Source organism: Bactrocera latifrons, unplaced genomic scaffold (genome assembly GCF_001853355.1).
Source record: "Bactrocera latifrons isolate USDA-ARS-PBARC rearing strain unplaced genomic scaffold, ASM185335v1 scaffold_74, whole genome shotgun sequence".
Classification (NCBI taxonomy): Eukaryota; Metazoa; Arthropoda; class Insecta; order Diptera; family Tephritidae; genus Bactrocera; species Bactrocera latifrons.
In genome coordinates this window covers 249782-271496 of record NW_017537423.1, presented here as the reverse complement: position 1 = coordinate 271496, position 21715 = coordinate 249782, and the positions used below count along the sequence as shown (strand labels likewise).

The window sequence follows — 21715 nt, the reverse complement described above, 5'->3', positions numbered from 1 at the left end:
TGAGAATTCTATTGTAGATTAAAAATTAAATAGAAAAAATAAGTTTAAAAAAATTTATATTTCACTAAAATTTTCAGAAATGGAAACCCAGTTTTCAAAAATTGCCTAAAAAATATAAAGTTCGCATTAAAGTACTTTAGGACACTCATACGCCCAGTTGGACCGACCGCTGAGCATGCATGCTGCATGTAATATCCCCAACTAACGATGACACAACAGAACGCACACAACAGAACGCGCACGCACAAGCGCTATAGCTACAGCAGGCGAAACACAAAACTAGTGGCAAATCTCGCTGAAACTGCTGACACATGTGATAAGACAAGAACACGCAAGAAACCAAAGCGCTTGAGGAGCAACCGAAAGGAGAAAAAATAGGGAAAATATGGAACATGCGAACCCGAAAATCAGAAGCAACTAGCTAACAGAACAGCGCACAGGTTGTTGAGGAATGTCAGCGAAAGGCGCCAGATGCCTTGCGCGTCAAGCGATTGTTCGGCTTGGCTTTACAAATAAGCAGTAGACAGGTCACTTGTCGAGGTCAAATACATACATACATGTATGTATGTAACGGTGTTAGTAACCAACTTTAGAAGCAAGGCATTTGCATTTAGATGAGGGAACCAGCGGTTAACTATTAGCTGAGGCATAAAGTTGATTGTGACTAGCTACACCTTTGCACATACCCAACCAAAAATCTACATATGATGGATGGAAGACAACGCTTCAAATATGCTCTTAAACAGAAAAAGGTTGGTTGCGCTTGTGTGAAGCCGAGCGACAGGCGGATGCTTGGTTTATCTCGTCGGCTCAGTGCGCACATAGACGCAGGACACCAAACCACATGGAAGCAAGCAAGCAGCAAAGAAGACTTCCGAAATCCCTCCCTCAAAAACCCACACTTGTTCGGCGCGCTTCGCTCACGTGAGCTGCTCATGTTTCCTACTTGCTGTCAAAATATATGTACAATGCTTGTATGTATATCCTTTGGTGCATTTTAGTTGCACATTTGTGCAAATTAACGAGGATTACTCAAGAGCAGATAAATAGCGTCAACATGCAGAGTTGCTTAAAGAAGCAATTACTTGCATTTCAGGTATTTACGGTCATATGTTAGCCTAAATGTATGCTAACAATTTGTAAACTCATAATACTAACATACACACACACACATGCAAACATGTTGTTGCTGGTTGAACAAGTAAATTCGATACAACAACAATCTACTGTTGTGTGGCTTAAATTAATGCACATTTTCGTGCATCAATTTGTAAATTTTACCGTTTTACCATGGTATGTTTCCGTTGCGGAAACAGACAATAGCCACACTGATAGCGCCTAAATATAGGCAATGTCTATTTTATAGCAAGCAATTGTGTGGAAGGTATAAACGAAGTTTCGAAGACATATCATGATATGCCTGATTTTTACTGACAGCCCCTAAATGTAGGCAGCACCTATTTTACATTCATTGCTTATATGAGGTGCTCTTTTTATATTATAGTATATTAAGCTTTGCCATCCACTAATTATGCTAGAACAAAATTGTTTAGTGATACAATAAACGCTAAGCGCCTTAAAGTATATTTTAAGAATTAGAAACAGAAAAAATTACTTTCCAGGACATAAAAATCATGCTAGGGTGACAAATTGAAAGCTGACGGGCAAAGATATGCGACACTTTATCTAATACAAAACAAAAAAAAATAGACTTCTTTTGAAAAACACAAATTTACTTCCAGCCACGTAAGCGCCCAAAGCAGACTACTATTGAAAGAAATTTTTTTATAAAATTTTTTTATTAAAGTTTTTTTATAAAATTTTTTTATTAAAATTTTTTTATAAAATTTCTCAAAATTTTTTTGTATGATTTTTAATTATATGGCAACTATACGCTATAAACGAAAGAAAGAAAAGCATTATTCAAATTATGTCTCACATGTTTCATGGCAAAGCTACCGCAAAGACGTGCAGAGCAAGCGAAGCCGACCTTCATATGAACAACCATGCACAGGATTTTCGTTGCAACTATGAATTTTATTATGCATTGTTACTTTAAGGAAGCGACATTGTCATTAAGCGAGCATATTTTTATATATTCGAACATATGAACATATACATACATATATGCTAGTGTATGTACGAGAAATGCCGTTGAAAATGCGCTGATAAATAAAAGATATGCAAATGCCTTGAAAATTTTCAAGCGATATCAACAATCAACTTTTAAAAGGCGCACACAGACACGAAAGAAACTGTTAAAAAGTGAATTAATAAAATACGAAGGAAGGAAAAAATTCAGGTCTCATTTCAAACACAAATTACTTAAAGGAAATTTAGCAGCATATAAAAAATGCCGATAAAATGCGGGCGTATAGCCGATATGCATATATGTGTAACACACTTTTAGGCGCGTAAGCAAATACACAGTAAGCGGCAGTATATCAATACAACATTTGCGTAAAAACGTTATTTTTTTTCATTTTGTAAGGCCATTCAGTGTCAGAAATTGTCCAAAGTTCGCGCAACACACAACCTTTTATGTATATTATACATATTTCGCATATATGGTTGTATATGTGTGGCGTTTTATGACCTATTATTCCCATTATTTTGATATATTTACAATATATCCTTCACAGCATGCATTGTCAACGACTGTGTGCGCGCTTCGGTAGTAGGCCGCCGTGTCGACTTTGTGCTTGAACTGATCTCGGCGCTGTCTGTGCCATATTTAAATTGAAATTGGCAGTGAAATTGCAATCAATGTATTGGCACTATTTTTATTTTTTCACTTTGCCACGCTTTTCTGTGTATTTTCGTAATTTTGCTTACCTCATACTTTTTGTCGTATCATCAACGTAAGTATTTATAATTGTGGAAAGGAAAAATGTGACAGCCTTGGCATGCGCTGGAAACAATGCTCAGCAATTTTATTATTCATTTCATGATAAACTTAACAGAGAAACTGATTTGCGCAGACTTTCTAAGGAGCTGGAAGAAGAAATAGCAATAACTTACAAATATTCAAAATGTGTTAGTTTGAACTTTTACCTTGCTCTCAACTGTTTAAACATTTATAATGAAATTATGCCGAAATATCGATATTAAAAGAGATATCGATACAGCAATTGTAAAATATTTTCTCTACATAAGCTTTCATAGTTTACAAAATCAAATGCAAATGGAGTCTCACTCGTATTTTACACGAAATTCGGATTTTACACGAAATGGAGAACATAAATTCAATTTATTGTGAATCAAAGGAAAAATTGCATGAAAAATACATAACAATGAAAAAAATTGTATTGTAGCCAGGTTTTCCAACGCAAACAGAGTGCGAATAAAGGATATGCGAAAAAAAATCTTGTTTTCAAAACAAAACCGGAAAGGAGCACAGGAAGAACTATAAACACAATATGATAACAGTACAGGGTTTTTGTTGTATTATTAATATATGAAATTGTTTGAACGCAGAAAAGAGCAGGCCGAAAAATGAAAATGTGGTGAGTAAGGAGAAAAAAGGTTAACAAAGCGAAAAAATACAAACGCTATTTTAACAAAAGTATGGAACTGCGAAAGAGTCAAAAAAGTGGGCGAAGACGAAGAGTACGCATTACAAACGAAGTGAAGTGAATGACGACGAATTTCGTTCTAGAAAGCTGTTGAGCAGTGACAAATAAAAAGGTTTCCATACAAAAACTTCATTTTGATCATTCATTTTGTACGCCATGCCAGAGATTGGATATTGAAGATGCTGACAAATCAGCAGCTTTTTGGAGTGAAAAAAAGCTTTGCAAATTTTCAGCTCAATAACTCAAACACTGAGGGACTAGTTCGCATATACATATACAGACAGACCGACATGCCTACATCGATTCAGCTCTTTTTAGTATCTCCTTCTAGGAGTTACAAATTTCATGGAAAAGTAAGCAAAAAAAAGTGATAACGGAAAATATTAAAGAAGTCTAGGCAACTACGAAAGTAATAAGCGAGTTTTTAGCCGAATTTCAAAGACAACAACGCTGGTTTACAAAAAAGTTGTCAACTGTGATAAAAAAAAAAATAAATCAAATCTACGAATACAACAAAAATGTAAAACAAAAGCTTGCCTACAGGCAGGTATAGGTGTCAAAAGTCGCCAATGACGAGCCGGCACAACTTCTTCAACGACTTACGAGGCAGAAAATGCTGCATTAATTCATGAACGAACGACAAACTGCAGAAAAGAAGCGTGGATAAAGTGTGGACAGCAACATGAACATTTCCATGGGCTGGAAGGTGCAACTACAATACAAAACAACATGTAAATAAAGTGCGAAAACACAACGAAAACATGTATATTCAAGTATAAAAGTAAATAAATAAAAGGAAAATGGTTGTTGGTGGCATGTGTATCGAATAAGGAAGCGATGTGTCAGCGCAAAAACGTGACAGCAAAAACAGAAAAATGCAGAACGTGTAAATCAGCACACCAAGGCGACAATAGACAGTTTACAATTAAGAAAAAAGTAATGAAAATAGAGAAAACGTTAATGAAAAACATAAAATAAAATAAAAGAGAAAAAATATACATATGTATATGTTGCCGCGCGGACATAAAAACTTATGGAATTTAAATTAGATGCCGGTCAAGACGCCTACTAGTATGCAAAGGTAGAGCGTTAGCGGACGCAAAAAAACGTTTAAACAATTACTCAACGACAGCGAAAAGTGAGACACGATGCACAGAGTGATGATAGGCGTGTGCCAAGTGGCAAGAAAAATTTAGAGAAAAAAATACAGAAATTAAAAGCAAAAGAAAAACAAATAACACAGAAAGAAAATTTATGCACAACTAAAACTTTTGGATAATTTGCGGTAAACGTGGTCGGTCGAACGATCAATAGGTGGGTGAGCAGCACTGCGTGTTGTCATGCGGCTGCAAAAGTGAGCGACTTGGAGACGCGCGCGCCGCCTCGCACGTGCAATTGTGTCAAAGGAAGTGCGATAGTGATGAAGCGGAAATGAAGTCAATGGGGCGACGAAAACGACAAGAATGAAGCAAAGGAGGTATAGCCTTTGAGGCTTTTATGGCCATAAATTCAAAGAAAACGAAAAAAAAATTAACTTTGGCTGCGTATAAGCTATAATACTCCTCACTACATTTTTATGTTATAAAAGGAGACAATATATTATATATCTTGATACTGAACGGTCAGTTTGTATGACAGTTATATGCTCTAATTATCCGATCTGAAAATTTTCTTTGGAGATTGTTCCCTTAGGCGATGATCTACAAAAAATTTTGTGAAAATTCGACAAATGAGCAGCTTCTTGGGAAGAAAAGAACGTCTGCACAAAAAAAAGGCGACCGCTTTGGGTCCATCGTACCCCCTGGAGGTAATTAATTCAGTCTTATCCAGCAAATATAATACGTCCCTTCTCATCCGGCTGAAGGCTGAATATAGATAATGTTCCAATGCCTCATCATATATGCCCTGCATTCTGCCGAATGCATTTTTCCCCCATTTCCTGAAGGTGGAATTTTACATACATAACTATAGTTACCCTGTGATGACCACTAGTGTTGCTAAGCCTCCTTTGACCTAATAGTAAGAGCTATTTGGTCTGTTCCTCATCAACACTACCCTTTTTGTGGCCTGTGTCACTTGTGTTCCAAGACCTGAGGCAATGGTAATCAACAATCCACAGCTCTGAGAGTATCACAACCAAACCACTCAATTGAAAAACTTCCAACCAGCAGTCACAAATATTATCACAGTGTAAATAAAATTAGATATTCAGTGAATGGGTCAACTGGACCAGAAGAAGTGCATATTAATGCAAGGACCTGTTCAGCAGCTTCCTCACATAGGGGGTGTTGCAAAGGAAATTGCATTTGTTTATGGCGTTAAGTGGTTGCTGAGAGTTAAACACATTAAGAAGTGCAGTAATAAATTAATAGCGCAGTCATAACAAACTAATGGAAAAAATACTAGCTGACATAGTAAGTAGTGCCAGTAGCAACAACAGTCGTAAGCATGCTAATAAAAGTTGTGGCAAAATAGCAGTAGTTGCAGTACTTTCGAAACTTTTCAATTATTTACTGCAAGTCATTGAAGCGGGTGGCATTAGTTCGTTGCAACTGAAGCATGTACATATGTATATACGTTTCAGCTTTTTCGTACGTCACACATAGGTAGCATTGTTTACTTGTGTATGTATATTTTTATAGCAGCGCTGAGTTCAACTTCCACGTTCACTGGCAAGCAATATGATTTTGTTTGTCTGCTTCAAAATCAGTTTAGCTGCACAGCTACTATGGCTATGTAACACGCTGTCAGCCAAAGCCCGAAGTTAAACTAAAGCGTCTGCCACCACTGATTCACTCACTCCGCACACAGCCGATTTTCCTAACGTCTGCTGCCTTGCCTTCGGTTGCAAACCATTGGGGATTTTTTAGGATTTGGATTTCAGTAAACTCATTAGGATTTTATTTGTTTGTTTGCACTGCATAAAAGTATTTACTCATATTCAACATTGAAAGCTAACGGCAAGCTATAGAGGCTGTGAAGCAGCCCGCATGCCTATACGACGGAAGAACCATAGCTACTGGAAATGTATTTTTATATACTTATAGATATTTAGTATATACAGGAGTGTATGTGTAAATATGTACTTGTTACTGCATATTTCATTGCTATTTGTACGCAAGCACAAATATGTACACAAAAAAATGTGCGAAAATGGTTTAATTGCACTTCATACGCATTCATTAAATTTTAGAGCAAACAAAATTGCAGTTGAAATTAAATCAGTTACTATTCGAGTAGTAATTTAAATGAGTAATACATTTAAAACTAGTTGAAGCTGCTTGCCAGCAAAATTGCTAAGCCGGTCCATTGTTTTTATGCATTTGAACATATGTACATATGTATGTATATATAAATATCGAACTGTGAAACAATTATAATAAAAATAATTTCTTTATAATATAATATATAATATTTATGAATTTAAAAAGTTCTAAAAACAATATATGATAAATATGACAAATGCCCTAGTACTATCGATAATCGATAACAGTTATGAGAGGCTAAAATGGCGTTCACATGGTCGTTTAGTGAAATGATTTTGTACAAAATATAAAAATATGTTTAAGTAAAGTCCATGATTCCAATTTTGAAAATAAAATCAAAAGCAAATATTCTACTAATGAAAAGTATGGAATTTTTGTTTACAATTAAAATTTACTGAAAGTCGAAATGAGAGAAATGTGCTTATGTGCTTAAATGTACATTTCAGAAGTATTTGGTCTTTTGTCGAATAAATTTGCAATGAAACAATGTTGAAAAACAAGCGAATTACCTATTATGTACTATATGCACACACGTTTGGGTATTTATAGAAAAAACGTGTGAAATATGTGTATATCTATATAACATGAATTAGTTGCTGAAAAGATAGGTATGTATTTGTGTAACAATTACCGGTACATAGTAGTTGCGGTTTTCCTTACTGCCTGCTGCTGCACACGTTTGCAATTTTATCCAAAAAAATTTATTCTTTGTTTGTTTCACAGTAGCAAATATGACTTCGTCGGATACCCTACGCAGTAATTTTATTTTTTTGCTGCTGTTGATGTGGAAATTTTTAATTGCTGTCCTTGTTGAATTATGAATTTCGCAATTTTTATTTACTTGTTGAATTTTATGGCTTTTTGGGATACAATTTATATAACTTTTTTATTGTTGCTTGCATTATTAACACGCTGACTGTATATTTATTTTTACAAGCAAATTACAGTGCTGAATTCAACACACTACTCTGTGCGTGTGGATATATTTTTTTTATTTCTTTTTAATATAGGAAAAGTGCGAATGAACTTTTTGAAGAAATTAGTTTAATTAATTTCACTATTTTTAGTTTTTCTTTTATTATTTTCTGTAACAAGTACGCACAGAATACTTGCACACTATTTAAAACTACTAACAAAAAAATATTATTATTCCAAATAGATTTTTCTGACCGAGTTCATAAACCTAATATTAAATTTCTTACTAATTTGAAACGCTTTTATTTCTTATCATCTGGGTTGGCTTCTGTAGAAACCAGCTCACTGTCAATGCTAACTGATTTACCTTGGTAGCGTATATCGACAAAAAACACTGCCAACAAAAGACTAAAGCGAAAAAACAAAATAAAAGGAAGTATGCTATGTCTTGAAAGTTCAAAACACCTACACTGACTATGGGTTTGAATTACCGCTAACAAATACTAAAAGAAAAAACGTTTAATAAAAAAAAATCAAAAATACCTTGGCATAAAGACAGAAAAATTCTTCAATGAACAAAGCACAAAAATTAGATCAAGAGTAATGAGGGGAGAAAAAGAAATTTAATAAAATAAGTTTATCGATGTAAACTCACTCATCAACTGAATAAAAATTTTGTAAAATTATTTTATAAGGTAAGTTCTTATATTTTATCGAAATTTAGCGACACTTTTGTATATATATGTACGTATGTAAGTAAGCAAAAACACGACTTAGCAAAAACACGTGCGTGATATCGATTTCCGATAGTATTTGTACACATTATTTGTTGTCAACACCAAACAGCGATGTTGGAAACAAAAGATTCGAGTAAAACTTAGTATAAAATAAAGGCAGCTTTTAGATGAACGTTAATAATAAATTATATTTAAACCTAAATTATGATAAAATACATTTCTAATTTGAAAATTTCAACAATTTGCTCGAACAAAACCTACGAATAACATTTCTGGAAATATCACTACCGGAAGTTGACAGGAATTCAAAGAATTTTATCTACCAAATAACATGGTATACAACTATGTGAGCAGTTATGGAAATCAAGGGAAATGCGGTCAAAACATGCCAACTGCCAGTTGAATTGGATAATAGACAACAGTGGGACGCCCAAGGAATAAATATAAAAGCAAAAATATGTAATATTTAGAATAGTGGACCAATGGGCGAAAAAGACGACAGTGGCACAGAGAGTAGAGTACGAACGGCAAAAGCAGCTGAAACGCTAGTTGCACTCTAAAAAAGCTACTACGTGCATATACAACAGGAATGGCGTACCAAAAACCAAAGCAACACCAGTCGCTACCAGGCAGTTATGTGGCATTTCACGTACATATATTCGTTATTGTTGTAAGATTTTATGTAGCATTTCATGCACACCAAAGTATAGCATATCTTAGCATACTTTTTGGCTGCAATGCGCACGAAGGCACAACAAATTCGTATAAAAATAAAATTAAACTAAAAATTTTAGTGAAGCAGGGGAATAAGTAAAATTAGTTGTGAATTGTTTGGCAATGACACAGACGATTGGGCAGCTAGATGTAAGTTAAACAACATTGGACATAGTACAAGAAAACCACAAACCAAGCATAGCAACAAAATGGTCAATCAATTTTTAAGGCAGATTTATATCAAGGAATTTTACTAAAGTTATGTTTTATTTATAATTTTATATGTGATAAAAAAATTTCAAATTAATTAAAAGAAAAATTAAATCAAAATTATTATAAATCACCAGTAACAAGCAGAGACATTCAGTACATAATTGTATACCCACCCATATTAATTTTTTATACTTAACCGATTCAACCAAAATATTGGAAAAAATCTGTGTGCATTCCACAGCAGTTACTTTGGCAAAATTTCAAGAGCAATTTATGTATATGACTACACAAAAATCAATACATAAGAATAAATATGAATATATACTATAAGAAAATAATAAACTCAAGTGCCAACAAAACAAAAAGACCATAAATGCATAAAAACAACAATGCAGCATAGAAATACAGCGGACGAACCGTTGGCAGGAGGTGCACGTGGCTGTTTATAAAAAATAAGACGCAAGGGTGGTATTGTAAAAAAGGAAATATGTGCCTACTTGTGTGTTTACAACCTAATATAAGTAAAATTAAATTTTTTGCATCGATTATCTGTTCGAGTGTCCTTTGCTGTTGACTACTGCAAAAAAAATGCAAGTTGATTTTTAAGGAAGTATAATGTACATATGCCCCTAGAATTACGCAGTATTCTCTGTAGAAACTTTTCAATACTAGTTTCCGAGACTATTTAAAATTAAACATTTGAAATTAGAAACTGAGACTTCAAAAGGTGCATTACATATCAAATTTGGTATCCTATTACATGTAATGATATTAATTGTTTTCTACATTATTGTGGAGTTACTAATTTCGTAAATTTTATATGTAAATAAGTTAAATAATAAATAGTATGTTCATAAATACCTCGGTCTATAACCATTGAATCCGTATGGCGCATGGCCACCATTATTCATATTCCCAAACATTAGTTATTAAAAAACTGTTTCAGCGCTGCTAATGAAATCCAGCAAAATTAAGTCTTCAAAACAAAACTGAAAAAAAAACGCAAAAGTAAGTATGAGCAATTCAAAAACGGCGCAATATGTTTCTGATGTCTTAAAGTGAATAATAAAATATATTATATATACATATGTATGAAAATACTCAGATGCAATTTAACGTTGTGGCATGATTAAGGAAAATTAATTTATTTGCAAACTAAATTACAATAAAAATCATATTTAGTCTATTATCTTTTTTCTAATACTGATAAATAAATGACACTTGCAAAATGGAGGGTCATTCAACTTGTTATCGTAAATTTTTGCAAGTTTCTATTATACTACAAGAGCACTTTCTACGCCCACTCTCTAGGTTTGGCAAACTCTCTATTTATAGTTGCACAAACGCATTTTTGGCTAATTAATTTATAAATATTATTATACATTTTGTACACACACAGCCAGACTGGCAATGCCAAGGTGCATATTTTTGAAAGCGCAAAGAACTTCTTCATTCAAAACTCAATAAACGAACTACTTTTCGCTCTTTTAACTCGTTGGATTAGCTTCGCTGCCACGATGCTTGACTGCAGAAATATGCGTTAGCAGCACACACGAAGCAGCGCTGCTATACTAAAATCTCGTATATAAATACAAATTTTAAATTGCTGCTAATATAAATAAATATCGAATGTATTATTATTATTCCGCTATAAACACAACACCTTAAAAAAAAATACACAGATGGAATTGCAAATTATATATGTATTATTAAAAACTATGACAACCCGGTCCCTGACACACTAGCGCAGTTGCTGCTCGCGTTCGCCGCATACATTTCGGCCGCCATGCGACTATACCACACCATACAATCAGCGCCATTTTATTTTGGCACAAAAAACCTTAGCAAGTTAATTAATTGAACAAATGTTGTGCTAAACGTTACATATTGTAGATTGTTTAATATAACAAAAAGTTTTACTACAATTAAGAATATATAAACCTTGTGGTTTTTACACACTAGAAATTTTTGAAGAAATATAAGAATATTTACTTTTACACACGGTCGCAGCACGTAAAGAACACTTCTTTTACAACACACACTTCAGTGTACTTTTATAAGTTTTTATTTAGCAACTGTGTTCACGCACTACCGTTTTACAACTCTAGACACTATTCTATGTAATTTTTGAGATTTTTTTTGCACTTTTCTACCAGTTTTCTAGGTTGCTGTTTCACTAAAATGGAGAAAATTTCGCGCGTTAAATGTACGAAATTTTTCTCACAGCCGTCAAAGTGGAACTGACGCAGTCAACTGCGAAAATGTTGCTCGAAAAATTTCCGTACGCTTGAAAGCGTATGGGCGAAAGCAAGATGAATATATTGACTGAAGTTTTGGATAAACTCGTTGACAGTTGGTAGCGCAGTGTTGCCAGAAAACAAAAAGATTGAACGAATGATTGATGACTGCCACCATTTAGCTGCTTGGATATAAATGATATGAATGCTTAAGCATTAAATTAAATTATTTAATATAAACTTAATTTAGGTTTTTATTTAGTATTAATTAAATTATATTAAAATATTAACAAGTTAATAATAATTATTAATTTATGGTGATAATTAATGCTATAGAAAAAATTTTAAGGATGGTAATTAAATATGTCGAAATAATTATAAACTATCAATTAATATCTAGACATTTTGAGAAACAAGTTTTAATTAAAATATTCTGAAATTTAATACAAAAAGTTCCATTTTAATCAAAAAGAGTAACAAATATTAAAAAAAAAAGATTTTAAAACTTACGACATAAGCTGTTTTGTCTGTTCGCTGCAGATTCACACATCTCAAATTTTGTCAATAGAGGTAGTCACGCAATGCTATGTCATCAGTCAATGTTTGCCTTATAAACAAATAAAATTGGTTTATTATATTTATATACATATGTAAATATGTATGTATGAAAGTTGCTAAATGTTTTAGTTTTACCGCTCCAACTGTAGTTCCTTTGCTCCTTGCTCTAATAATATAAAAGTTTCCTCTATTTATTCACATTTGTTTGTTCTTGTAAATATGTCTGTATTTAGTGCTCAGATCTAATTTGCTTCTCCAAAACATGTTAAGAGCACAAGAATCTCAGATCTGTACTCTCACCTGCATATTCGAATAAAACCTTATCTTAAAGCGATTACAAAAAAAACACTATTCAACAAATTTGCAATTGTCATTGAAATCTCAGCTTAATGGCTTTTCAAACTGTTCAAAAGTGGTCTCTGTACCTGTATCGAGTGCACATACATTTGGGAATATTTTCCGAAAATTTAAGTTGAAACGGCAAACAGTTTCGAAAATGTAAGAGGTATTTATAAAAAATGTCTAACATAGTGTACTCGACTCCCAAAAGTTCAAACGCGTTTTTTACTTTGACATTATCATTAGCATTCAATTGGTCATACAGATCGAGGTTGCTTGCTGTTTGTGAGCTCTAATGAAGCTACAAGTTTGTCGCTTTTTGTCTAGCTGATCTTCTCCAATGTAGACAAGTGTAACCAGAGCAATAATAAACAGAGTCCCACTGCTTGTAAACGTGTTTATTTATATGCACCACGTACATACATACATACATATATGCATATCTGATCGAGTTTTCTGTAGGAAGTAAGTGCGCTAGGGGAACCTTTATTTAGTTGAGCGCATATTTTCGAACGAATCGGTTGAGTTGTGGATTTGAAATAGTTGTACCTGACTTAAAATTAGAACTGGTTGAAATAGTGCTGATATATATATACGCCATATATGTATGTAAATATATTACGTTAAAAGACAATAACATAAAACATAAACATAACATAAAAGACATAAAAATCATTTTACGACACAATGTTCATCGAATTGTTGCTGCTACTATTTGCTCTGCTCGTACTCGGCGATTATTTACTGAAGAAACGCCGCAGTGATATGATACACTATATGCCAGGACCCAAGCCGTTGCCAGTGTTGGGTAATGTGCTCATGTATCGTGGTATAAGCCAAGCAGGTGAGTGGCACTTAATCTTTGTGTACTTTAGCGAAGTTATCAGCGCGAAATTTAGGTCTGTAAAATGTCTGCACATGCACTTCGAGGCCTTCTGGCGGCCGCTTGTGTAACAAGTGTTACATTGCGTTTTCGGTTTCCAAATAACACTGTTTTATTTGCTTTTCCTTAAAGCGTTATTTCACTTGAAAGTCTGAGCTTGAACGTCAGCGGAAGTTAATGTACTTTCTTGTTTATACCAAAAAAAAAAACAGTTAATCGTTTTTCATTCAGCCTTTTCTATTTTTTCCAGATATTATAGATTTCATTATCCAAAATCGCCAGAAATATGGAACATGCTATCGCGTATGGTTGCTGAATCAATTGGCGGTATTATTCTCAGATCCTGCCGACGTTGAGGTGTTACTCACCAGTTCGAAATATATTAAGAAGAATAACTTCTATGATCTATTACATCCATGGCTCGGCACCGGTTTGCTCGTAAGCAACGGCCGTAAATGGCATGCGCGCCGTAAGATCATAACACCAACATTTCACTTTAAAATACTCGAGCAATTTGTGGAAATATTCGATCAACAAAGTACAGTGCTGGTGAAAAAAATGGCACAATATGCTGATGGAAAAACGGTACTGAACATAGCACCGCTATTATGTTTGATGACATTGGATATAATTGCAGGTAATTGGTGGCCTCAAGCTCCTAGTTAATCGAATGATTAAACCGTTATTAATTTTCAAGTGCTTTACATTTTTGTTTTTGTACATAGAGACGGCAATGGGTACTAAGGTAAATGCACAAACGAATCCTGAATTTCCCTACGTATCGGCTGTTATAAGGTAATTAACTGTCGGTCATGCAAATTTCGAATTTTCCGATAACTATAGCAAATTTATGTGTATAACACATAGCGTTACATATATGTTCGCCAGGCGCTTCACAAACGCTTGGCAGCGTATTGATTGGATTTTCCGATTGCTCTCACGCAAAGAAGCCAAATTATTCTACGCCAACATTAAACTGATGCACGATTTCACTGAACGCATTATTGTGGAACGTCGCTCGGCGCTGGAAAAAGAGCTCAGCATTAGCGAAACCGCGCCAAACGCCATCGCCACCGAACTGGGCTTGAAACGACGTATGGCGCTGCTCGATGTATTGCTGCAGTCTAACATTGACGGCAAACCGCTGAGTAATAAAGATATACGCGAAGAGGTGGACACATTCATGTTCGAGGGGCACGACACCACCTCCAGCGCGCTCACATTCTGTTTGCACTTGATCTCCAGACATCCGCTTGTACAGGCGAAATTATTTGAGGAGATACGTAAAGTGCTGGGCGCTGACAAAGATCGTCCAGTGACACAACGCGATCTCGGTGAACTGAAGTACATGGAGTGTGTAATCAAGGAGTCCCTGCGCTTATATCCAACGGTACCGCTAATTGGACGCAACTTCGAGGAGGATGTTGTTATACGTAAGCACATACGCACCAAATTGAAACGTAATTACATAGACTTTTATTTATTACGCAGGTGGCAAACCGATACCCGCCGGCACAAATGTCACCATCGGCATTTATATTATGCAGCGTGATCCGAAATACTTTCCCGAACCCGATACATTTCGACCGGAACGTTTCCTTAACGAATCCCTTGAAGAGGGCGAGACGAGAAATACGTACGTTTATGTGCCCTTCAGTGCTGGACCACGCAACTGTATTGGTCAGAAATTTGCCATGTTGGAAATGAAGAGCACTTTAAGTAAAATATTACGGCACTTTGAGTTGCTGCCGCTGGGCCAAGAATTGCGGCCAACATTGACTATAGTATTACGCTCCGAGAATGGCAGTCAAATGGGCTTAAAGCCGCGAAATTATGCTTCAACGAGCAGTTAAGTAGTGGATTAAGTTTCGGTGGTTATGAAAATTGGGGAAATGAAAGGTTCTTTCGAAAAAACAAATATTGGTTGGACGTAATAGTGAGTAGCTTGCCTTCAAACGGATGTTCTTTGATTACCCAGAGGATACTTGGTCTAGCACCGGAAGTCGTGAGCTGCTTGAGCTTCTGACTCCAAGTCTGCTCTTAAATTGGCTATAATCACGTAAAAGTAAAGAGAAGAAGAACTAAATAAATCCAATATTTTTGCATTGAATTGAAAGGTCTTAATTACAATAGAGTTATTCGAATTAGGTGAAATAATATTCTTCATAAGAAAAGATCGTTTTTGTTCCGATTCGCAGATAGAAATTTCTTCCTTTAAAGTTTTAATACCGAGTTTTATTATATGCAGCCTTATTGAAATGGTGCCAAACAGGTTTTGTGCCATGTTTAGCTCCCGAGCAATCGAAGCATATTTTATCCTTTTCTTAACAAAAATTTTTTTAGAAATTATTGAAATTATGTTTTTGACTAAAGCAACTGCAGACTCCGTTAAAAGTAATCAAATTTGTATTTCAAATATCACTTCCTCTCACCAATAGCACCACAAATATTTACTCACCAACAGTTTGACCACCACTGTGTTTGTTTACTTCTTCCGAGTCAAAGCATTTCGTCTTTCTGTGATGTCATGCGATAAACGTCAACTCTCTAATGCAAATACTCAAATAGTTTTCACACTCTCGCACTAAATACAGTGGAAAAGCAAATCTTTATAGCATTTTAGTTGTGATGTTGCTCTTTGTCCGACTGCCGCACATTTCGCTTGTGGAAAATTATTAGAACAACAAAAAAGTGCGTATAAAAAACTAAACGTTTACATTTGTATAAAGCGCAAGGTGCAATCTCGCGTCAATAATATTATTGTATGAATTAACCAGCTTCTGCTTGCGCGATTAACGCAAATACTTGTAAAGTGATTGAATTATAGAAGTTCTGACTGGCAGCTATCATGTAATTGGCGTAATTGCAATTGTAGTGATTCACAGCCGACATTAGTTTGTTTATATTGTGTGTTTTGTTGTTGGCATTAACAGCAAATGCATGTGTGTGTGTGCGTAAAATAGAAAGCATAAACTGTATCATGTTCACCTTAATAACCGAGATAATGTGTTTGTAGGGCGCGCATAGCAGCAAAGCACTTAAGCGAGGATAAAATGTGTGAAAGTAAACGGCAAACTCATTTATGATAAGTTAAAAGACAATACAACAAATAGTAATAATTTTTTTTAAATAAATAATATGTGTATGTAAACAATTATGAAGGCAGGTACATAAACATACATACATACATACATGCAAGTTTTTATAGCTATAGCTATATATAAACCACAACTATTCAATATTCTTAGAGACATTGAACGCTCCAAAATTTGTATCTGATATTGCAGTGCGCGATAACAAGCCACTGGCAACGGACGTTTAAAACTAATTCGTTAAATAGTTATTTCTACAATTAGAATTATGTGATTAAATTAGCAACTTAATTTAGCATATATTATTTGGTGTAATAAAAGAAAGAAATGTAATTTCAAATTCGTTAATGAGATTTGCTTTATGATTGAATTTCACAACATCAGCTGTTTCGTTACCCAGTGTGCTCATTGTTTACAAAGTAATGCATTGAAGTGATATTCTAAATAAAATAATGTATTAAAATTAATATTAATAATTGACTCCAATCGATTTAACTTGAAGACATACTATAAAGTGACAAAAACGATTCTAATTGTATTAAAAACACATCGTGGCTAAACCCACCGTCACCGCCTCACATAAAAAATAATTATTATTATGCTTATGTATATTTGTATGTATGTATGTATATATGTACGTATGAGTTTTCGTATTTTATTTATATACAAATATATGTGCATGTGTAATTTTGAAGCAAAAAAAAAAAAAAAAACCACGTACATAGTTGGGTGAAAACAATGCTGGATGGCAGTGAGCCGCGGGCTAGCAAATGTGCTGCACGCTGTTTGAGAGGCGTTGGCAGCGTTCAAAAACATAAAAAATTATAATTATTTATACTATGTATAAGGATGCCGTTTCACCACTACTCAAATGGGGTCTTTGTTTCAACTCCTTCAAACACGCCATTTGAGTAGTGGCCGAATAGCGTTCTTTGATAAAGTAATTGGAAATGTTTTTGTGTAAATTTATTATAAGTCAAACGAACTTTATTTTCTAAAATGAAGCATTATTTGTGCCCAACAGTTGGTGTGTGTACGATTATTAGAAAAATAAAGAATAATTGAGTGACTAAGTATATTTTTATGTACATATATGTATGTCTTGTAATGCGCAACTATATGCATGTAAATGAGATCATTGCAGTGATTTTTTAACGAAAATACTCATGAGTGTAAACGAATGTTAAGAACAGAAATGCAGCACGAGTACATATATTTCTTATATGAACAGTGCATAACAGATAAGGAAATGAGGCGCGCAGAAATGAAGTAGCGGTTCTTCCTGTCAAATGGCAGCGTGCGCACGCATTCGCTGGTGGACTTCCGTTATCACTGTTAGAAGCTTTGAAATTGTGAAGAATATTTTAATTATACATTTAATTAATTAAGTGTGGCTAAAAATAGGTCGCGGAGTGGCAATAAAAATATTATTCCTGAAATTGTTATATATTTATATTCATATTTAAACGCTCAATTGATTAGCTGGCACCATAAAATAATTTTTAAAGTTCATAAATTGTACCGCATAAGCAGCTGTGTCAACTTTGGATTATAGTTTTTAATTTGCTATATATATTTAACTCAAGTACAAGTAATAAATTTGTTATACACATACACTCAAATAAATGTAAATAACAGATAAGAGTGCTGTTCGTAGTTATGGCGTGCACTAGTGCCACCAAGAACAAGAAAAAATGTAAACTTCGGCTGCACCGAAGCTATAACACCCTACACAGATTGCATTTCCTATGGCATAAAATATTTCAACTTGATTTTGATCGTTCAGTTTGTATGGCAGCTATATGCTATAGTAGTTCGATCTGAATAATATGTTTCGAGATTGAAGCCTTTTTTTAGGTAATAATCTGTGCTAAATTTTGTGAAGAAACATATACATATATATTTTAAGATAAAAAAGTTTTCCATATAAGTACTCGATTTGGATGGGTCAATTTCTATGAAGCTACACCCTATAGTGGTCCGATAACAGCGGTCACAACAAATCACCAGCTTCTTGGGGAGAAAAAGACGCACGCAAAATTTCAAATAAATATCTCAAAAGCTGAGGGACTAGTTCGCGTATATGTGTGCAAACTTAATACATCCCGTTTAGGGTATAAAAAAGTAGTGTTGCAGTGCCATAAAGATATTGTTTAAATATAACTACTTTACTTTAATTGCAGCGCTGATTAGCATTTTAGTTTGCAGTAAAACTTTATTGATGTAATTCAATATTTAAAATACGTATTTAAAGACATTAGACAGCAGTCCATGAAGCACAACGAAACGTGACAGTCGCAGTTAAAGCATAAAATTTAAATTTAAAAAAATTCAGCAAAGCGTCTTCGAAGCAATCGCACGATGATTTGGGAGCTGATGCTGCTGGCAGCGACAGTTCTCTGCCTAGCCTTACACTACCAGTATGAGCGCACGCGTAATCAGGCCTTCTACAAGCGCATACCACCCGTCTCCAATATACCATTCGTGGGTTGCATGCTCGTGTTGGCGCGCTTTCAGCCAGATAGTGAGTAAAAAATCAAATTTTAAACACACGCTCAGATGCAGACACACGACACGCAACGCGCCAAAGAAATTTTCACCGTACCGCTGCGCGCGGTAATGCTAATTGGTACACTTTGAATTCGGAATTATTTGACCTTGGCTGACGTCACTATAGCATGTATTCTAAGTTGCATTGCTAAGTTGACGTCATGCGAAAATTAAAAAATAAAATGGCGTGCAATTAGCTTAGTGTTATAAGTGCCCACACATGGTTAATACCGCTTTAATTGTATATCTAATTTCTTTGGAAATTCATGCAACACAAAAACAAAAAAGATTTACATTTGAAGTTTCAAGAGTTCGTCTCGCGCTTCGGCAAAAGTTTCTGCGCGCTACTGCTACGCGATCTAATGGTTGTAACCGCCGATCCGCGTTATGTCGAAGAGCTACTTAGCAGTCAAAAGCATATACAAAAGAATCAACTTTATTGGCTACTGCGCGACTGGTTAGGCGAAGGTTTGCTGCTTAGTTACGATCGCAAATGGCAGGTGATGCGTAAAATTATCACGCCCACCTTCCACTTCAATATACTCGAGCAGTTTGTAGACGTTTTCGAGCGACAAAGTCGTGTCTTGGTGCAGAAATTGTCAACGCTCGCGGATGGCGCAACCACTGTGGACATATATCCGCATGTGGGACTTATGACGTTGGATGTGATAGCGGGTAAGCTTATACAGCATTGGACATATTAAAATTATATGTTTTTGTTTAATTTCAGAAACCGCAATGGGCGTATGTGTGCATGCGCAGCAGGACTCTAAATCGGATTTTGTGCAAGCCGTGAATGAGTGAGCATAATTACTACTTATTTAAAAATAGTACAGGGTTTGCCGGAAAGCAATAGCAAATGCTGCGAAGTCTTGTCGGAACGGATTGACCCTTCGTTTGAGTCTCTTGAGGACTTCCACGTAAAACATGGCGTTGACGGTTTTTCCAGGTCGAACAAATTCAAGGGGAACGATGCCTTTGATGTCAAAAAAGACAATGAACACGGATTTGGATTTGTTCATTCTTCTCCCGACTCTCCAAAAAGGCATAGTGCTACCGAAACACACCACACACGCACGAAAATGTTTGTCCTGTCTCTCTAGGTGCTCGGAGGCAACTGACCAGCCGTTCGTTCATAAGCCGGTTCATAAGTCGGTGCAGTCGTGGCGGAAAGAAAATCAGTCCTATTACTTTCCGGACAAACCCTGTATATGTAGAAAGTTTAGAAAAATGTAAAATGTATTGATTTTTTATTTTTTAACCACGCAGCGTCACAAATATTGTTGCCACACGCTTTATACGTCCGATCTTAGTCTTTCCGCGCTTATTTAAGCTGCTGCGGCCGCAACAGTATGAAAAGCAAATGGAGGGCATTAGAATCATGCATCGCTTTACCGAGCAAATTATTGAAGAACGCCGTACAGCGTTGCAAAACAAATACAATACAAGCACGGAAAGTGCAGTGAACCCCGAAATGTTGGGTGAGTGCAATACAGACAAAATTTTAGAGCAAGTAATACGGAATTTTGACTAATAATTAGACTGATACCTTAGATTAACTTATAGTCAAAAATAAGCGAACACATTTAATTTAACTTCTTGCTAAAATCCATAGATATCGGCTTAAAACCACGCATGGCATTACTGGATGTACTCCTCCAATCTACCACTACCGATGGGCAACCGCTAACCGATGCGCAAATACGCGATGAGGTTAATACATTCATGTTTGAGGGACACGACACCACCACATCAGCAATCTCCTTCTGTCTCTATTTACTGTCACGCCACCCGGATTGTCAACGTGTACTCTTTGAAGAGATACACAACCACTTCGGCACTGATACGAGCCGACCGATCAAGTATTCGGATGTGCAGCATCTAACATATTTGAATTGTGTAATTAAGGAAACATTGCGCCTTTACCCACCCATACCGGTAATTGGACGTTGGTTAAAGGAGGAGCTGGTCTTGCGTGAGTATTTCAAGCAGTGTTATAAATAGTGGTTTGAGCGTGTTTAACGCCAACATTTTCCAGCTGACGTAACGCTGCCACCGCGCACCAATGTGCTTATATTACTCTGGCAGATCTTACGTGACCCCGATGTTTACACGGAGCCGGAACGTTTTTGGCCTGAACGTCATTTGGAAAATAATGAACGCGCCAATGTCTTCAGTAATATACCCTTCAGCGCGGGCCCACGCAATTGCATCGGGCAGAGGTTTGCCATACTTGAGATGCGTACTGCCATCGTGCAAGTGCTGCGCCACTACGAACTCATGGCTTTCGGTGTACCGATACAGCCATCGATCAAAATTGTGTTACGTTCAAAAAGTGGGGTTAACGTCGGACTAAAAAGACGTGCTTACGTTTAAGGGAAGTTACTGCATAAGTTTTAAACATTGTGATGTGTGAAAATGTAGCAATAAAATTGTGATATTTAGAGTACTGTCGATACGGTTTAATACTTTATAAGGACCATGTACATAAAACTTAGCATTTCATGGGTCTTGAATTGCTTTATAGTCTGAAATTATATGAAATGTGATGGCCTTTAGAAAACAGGAAGGAGGAACACTCCATGAAACGTACGAACCACTGCAGTATTTTTCAGTTAGAAGTGACTTATACTAAG

General features: G+C 35.4%; 3 protein-coding genes across 8 annotated transcripts in view; 2 read left to right on the top strand and 1 right to left on the bottom strand.

The window, feature by feature from the left end:
* LOC108976216 (AF4/FMR2 family member 4-like) overlaps positions 1 to 21715 on the bottom strand; it is a gene marked incomplete at its 3' end in the record, with an annotated part of 55781 nt that overhangs the window by 33075 nt on the left and 991 nt on the right. Inside the window, 2 exon segments of one of the 4 annotated variants that reach the window (XM_018945161.1) lie at positions 10282 to 10409; positions 12168 to 12264. In XM_018945161.1, the coding sequence (XP_018800706.1) occupies positions 10282 to 10343 (62 nt within the window). 4 annotated transcript variants of the gene reach the window in all.
* Positions 13015 to 18196, top strand: LOC108976220 (cytochrome P450 4d2). Its single transcript, XM_018945169.1, has 6 exons — positions 13015 to 13398; positions 13688 to 14074; positions 14163 to 14232; positions 14305 to 14870; positions 14929 to 16128; positions 17674 to 18196. The coding sequence occupies exons 1-5, from the start codon at positions 13242 to 13244 to the stop codon at positions 15288 to 15290; spliced, it is 1542 nt and encodes a 513-aa protein (XP_018800714.1). The 5' UTR covers positions 13015 to 13241; the 3' UTR covers positions 15291 to 16128; positions 17674 to 18196.
* LOC108976222 (cytochrome P450 4ae1) lies at positions 16122 to 21533 on the top strand. Of its 3 annotated transcripts, none has more exons than XM_018945171.1 (7): positions 16122 to 16948; positions 18713 to 19053; positions 19368 to 19754; positions 19810 to 19879; positions 20349 to 20560; positions 20695 to 21054; positions 21118 to 21533. In XM_018945171.1, exons 2-7 carry the CDS (start codon positions 18891 to 18893, stop codon positions 21453 to 21455), a joined length of 1530 nt encoding a protein of 509 aa, XP_018800716.1. In that variant the 5' UTR covers positions 16122 to 16948; positions 18713 to 18890; the 3' UTR covers positions 21456 to 21533. The 3 variants fall into 3 exon arrangements, with proteins under 3 accessions (XP_018800716.1, XP_018800718.1, XP_018800717.1); XM_018945173.1 differs by lacking the exon at positions 16122 to 16948 and adding an exon at positions 17353 to 17370 and having other exon boundaries at positions 18784 to 19053; XM_018945172.1 differs by lacking the exon at positions 16122 to 16948 and adding an exon at positions 17801 to 17881.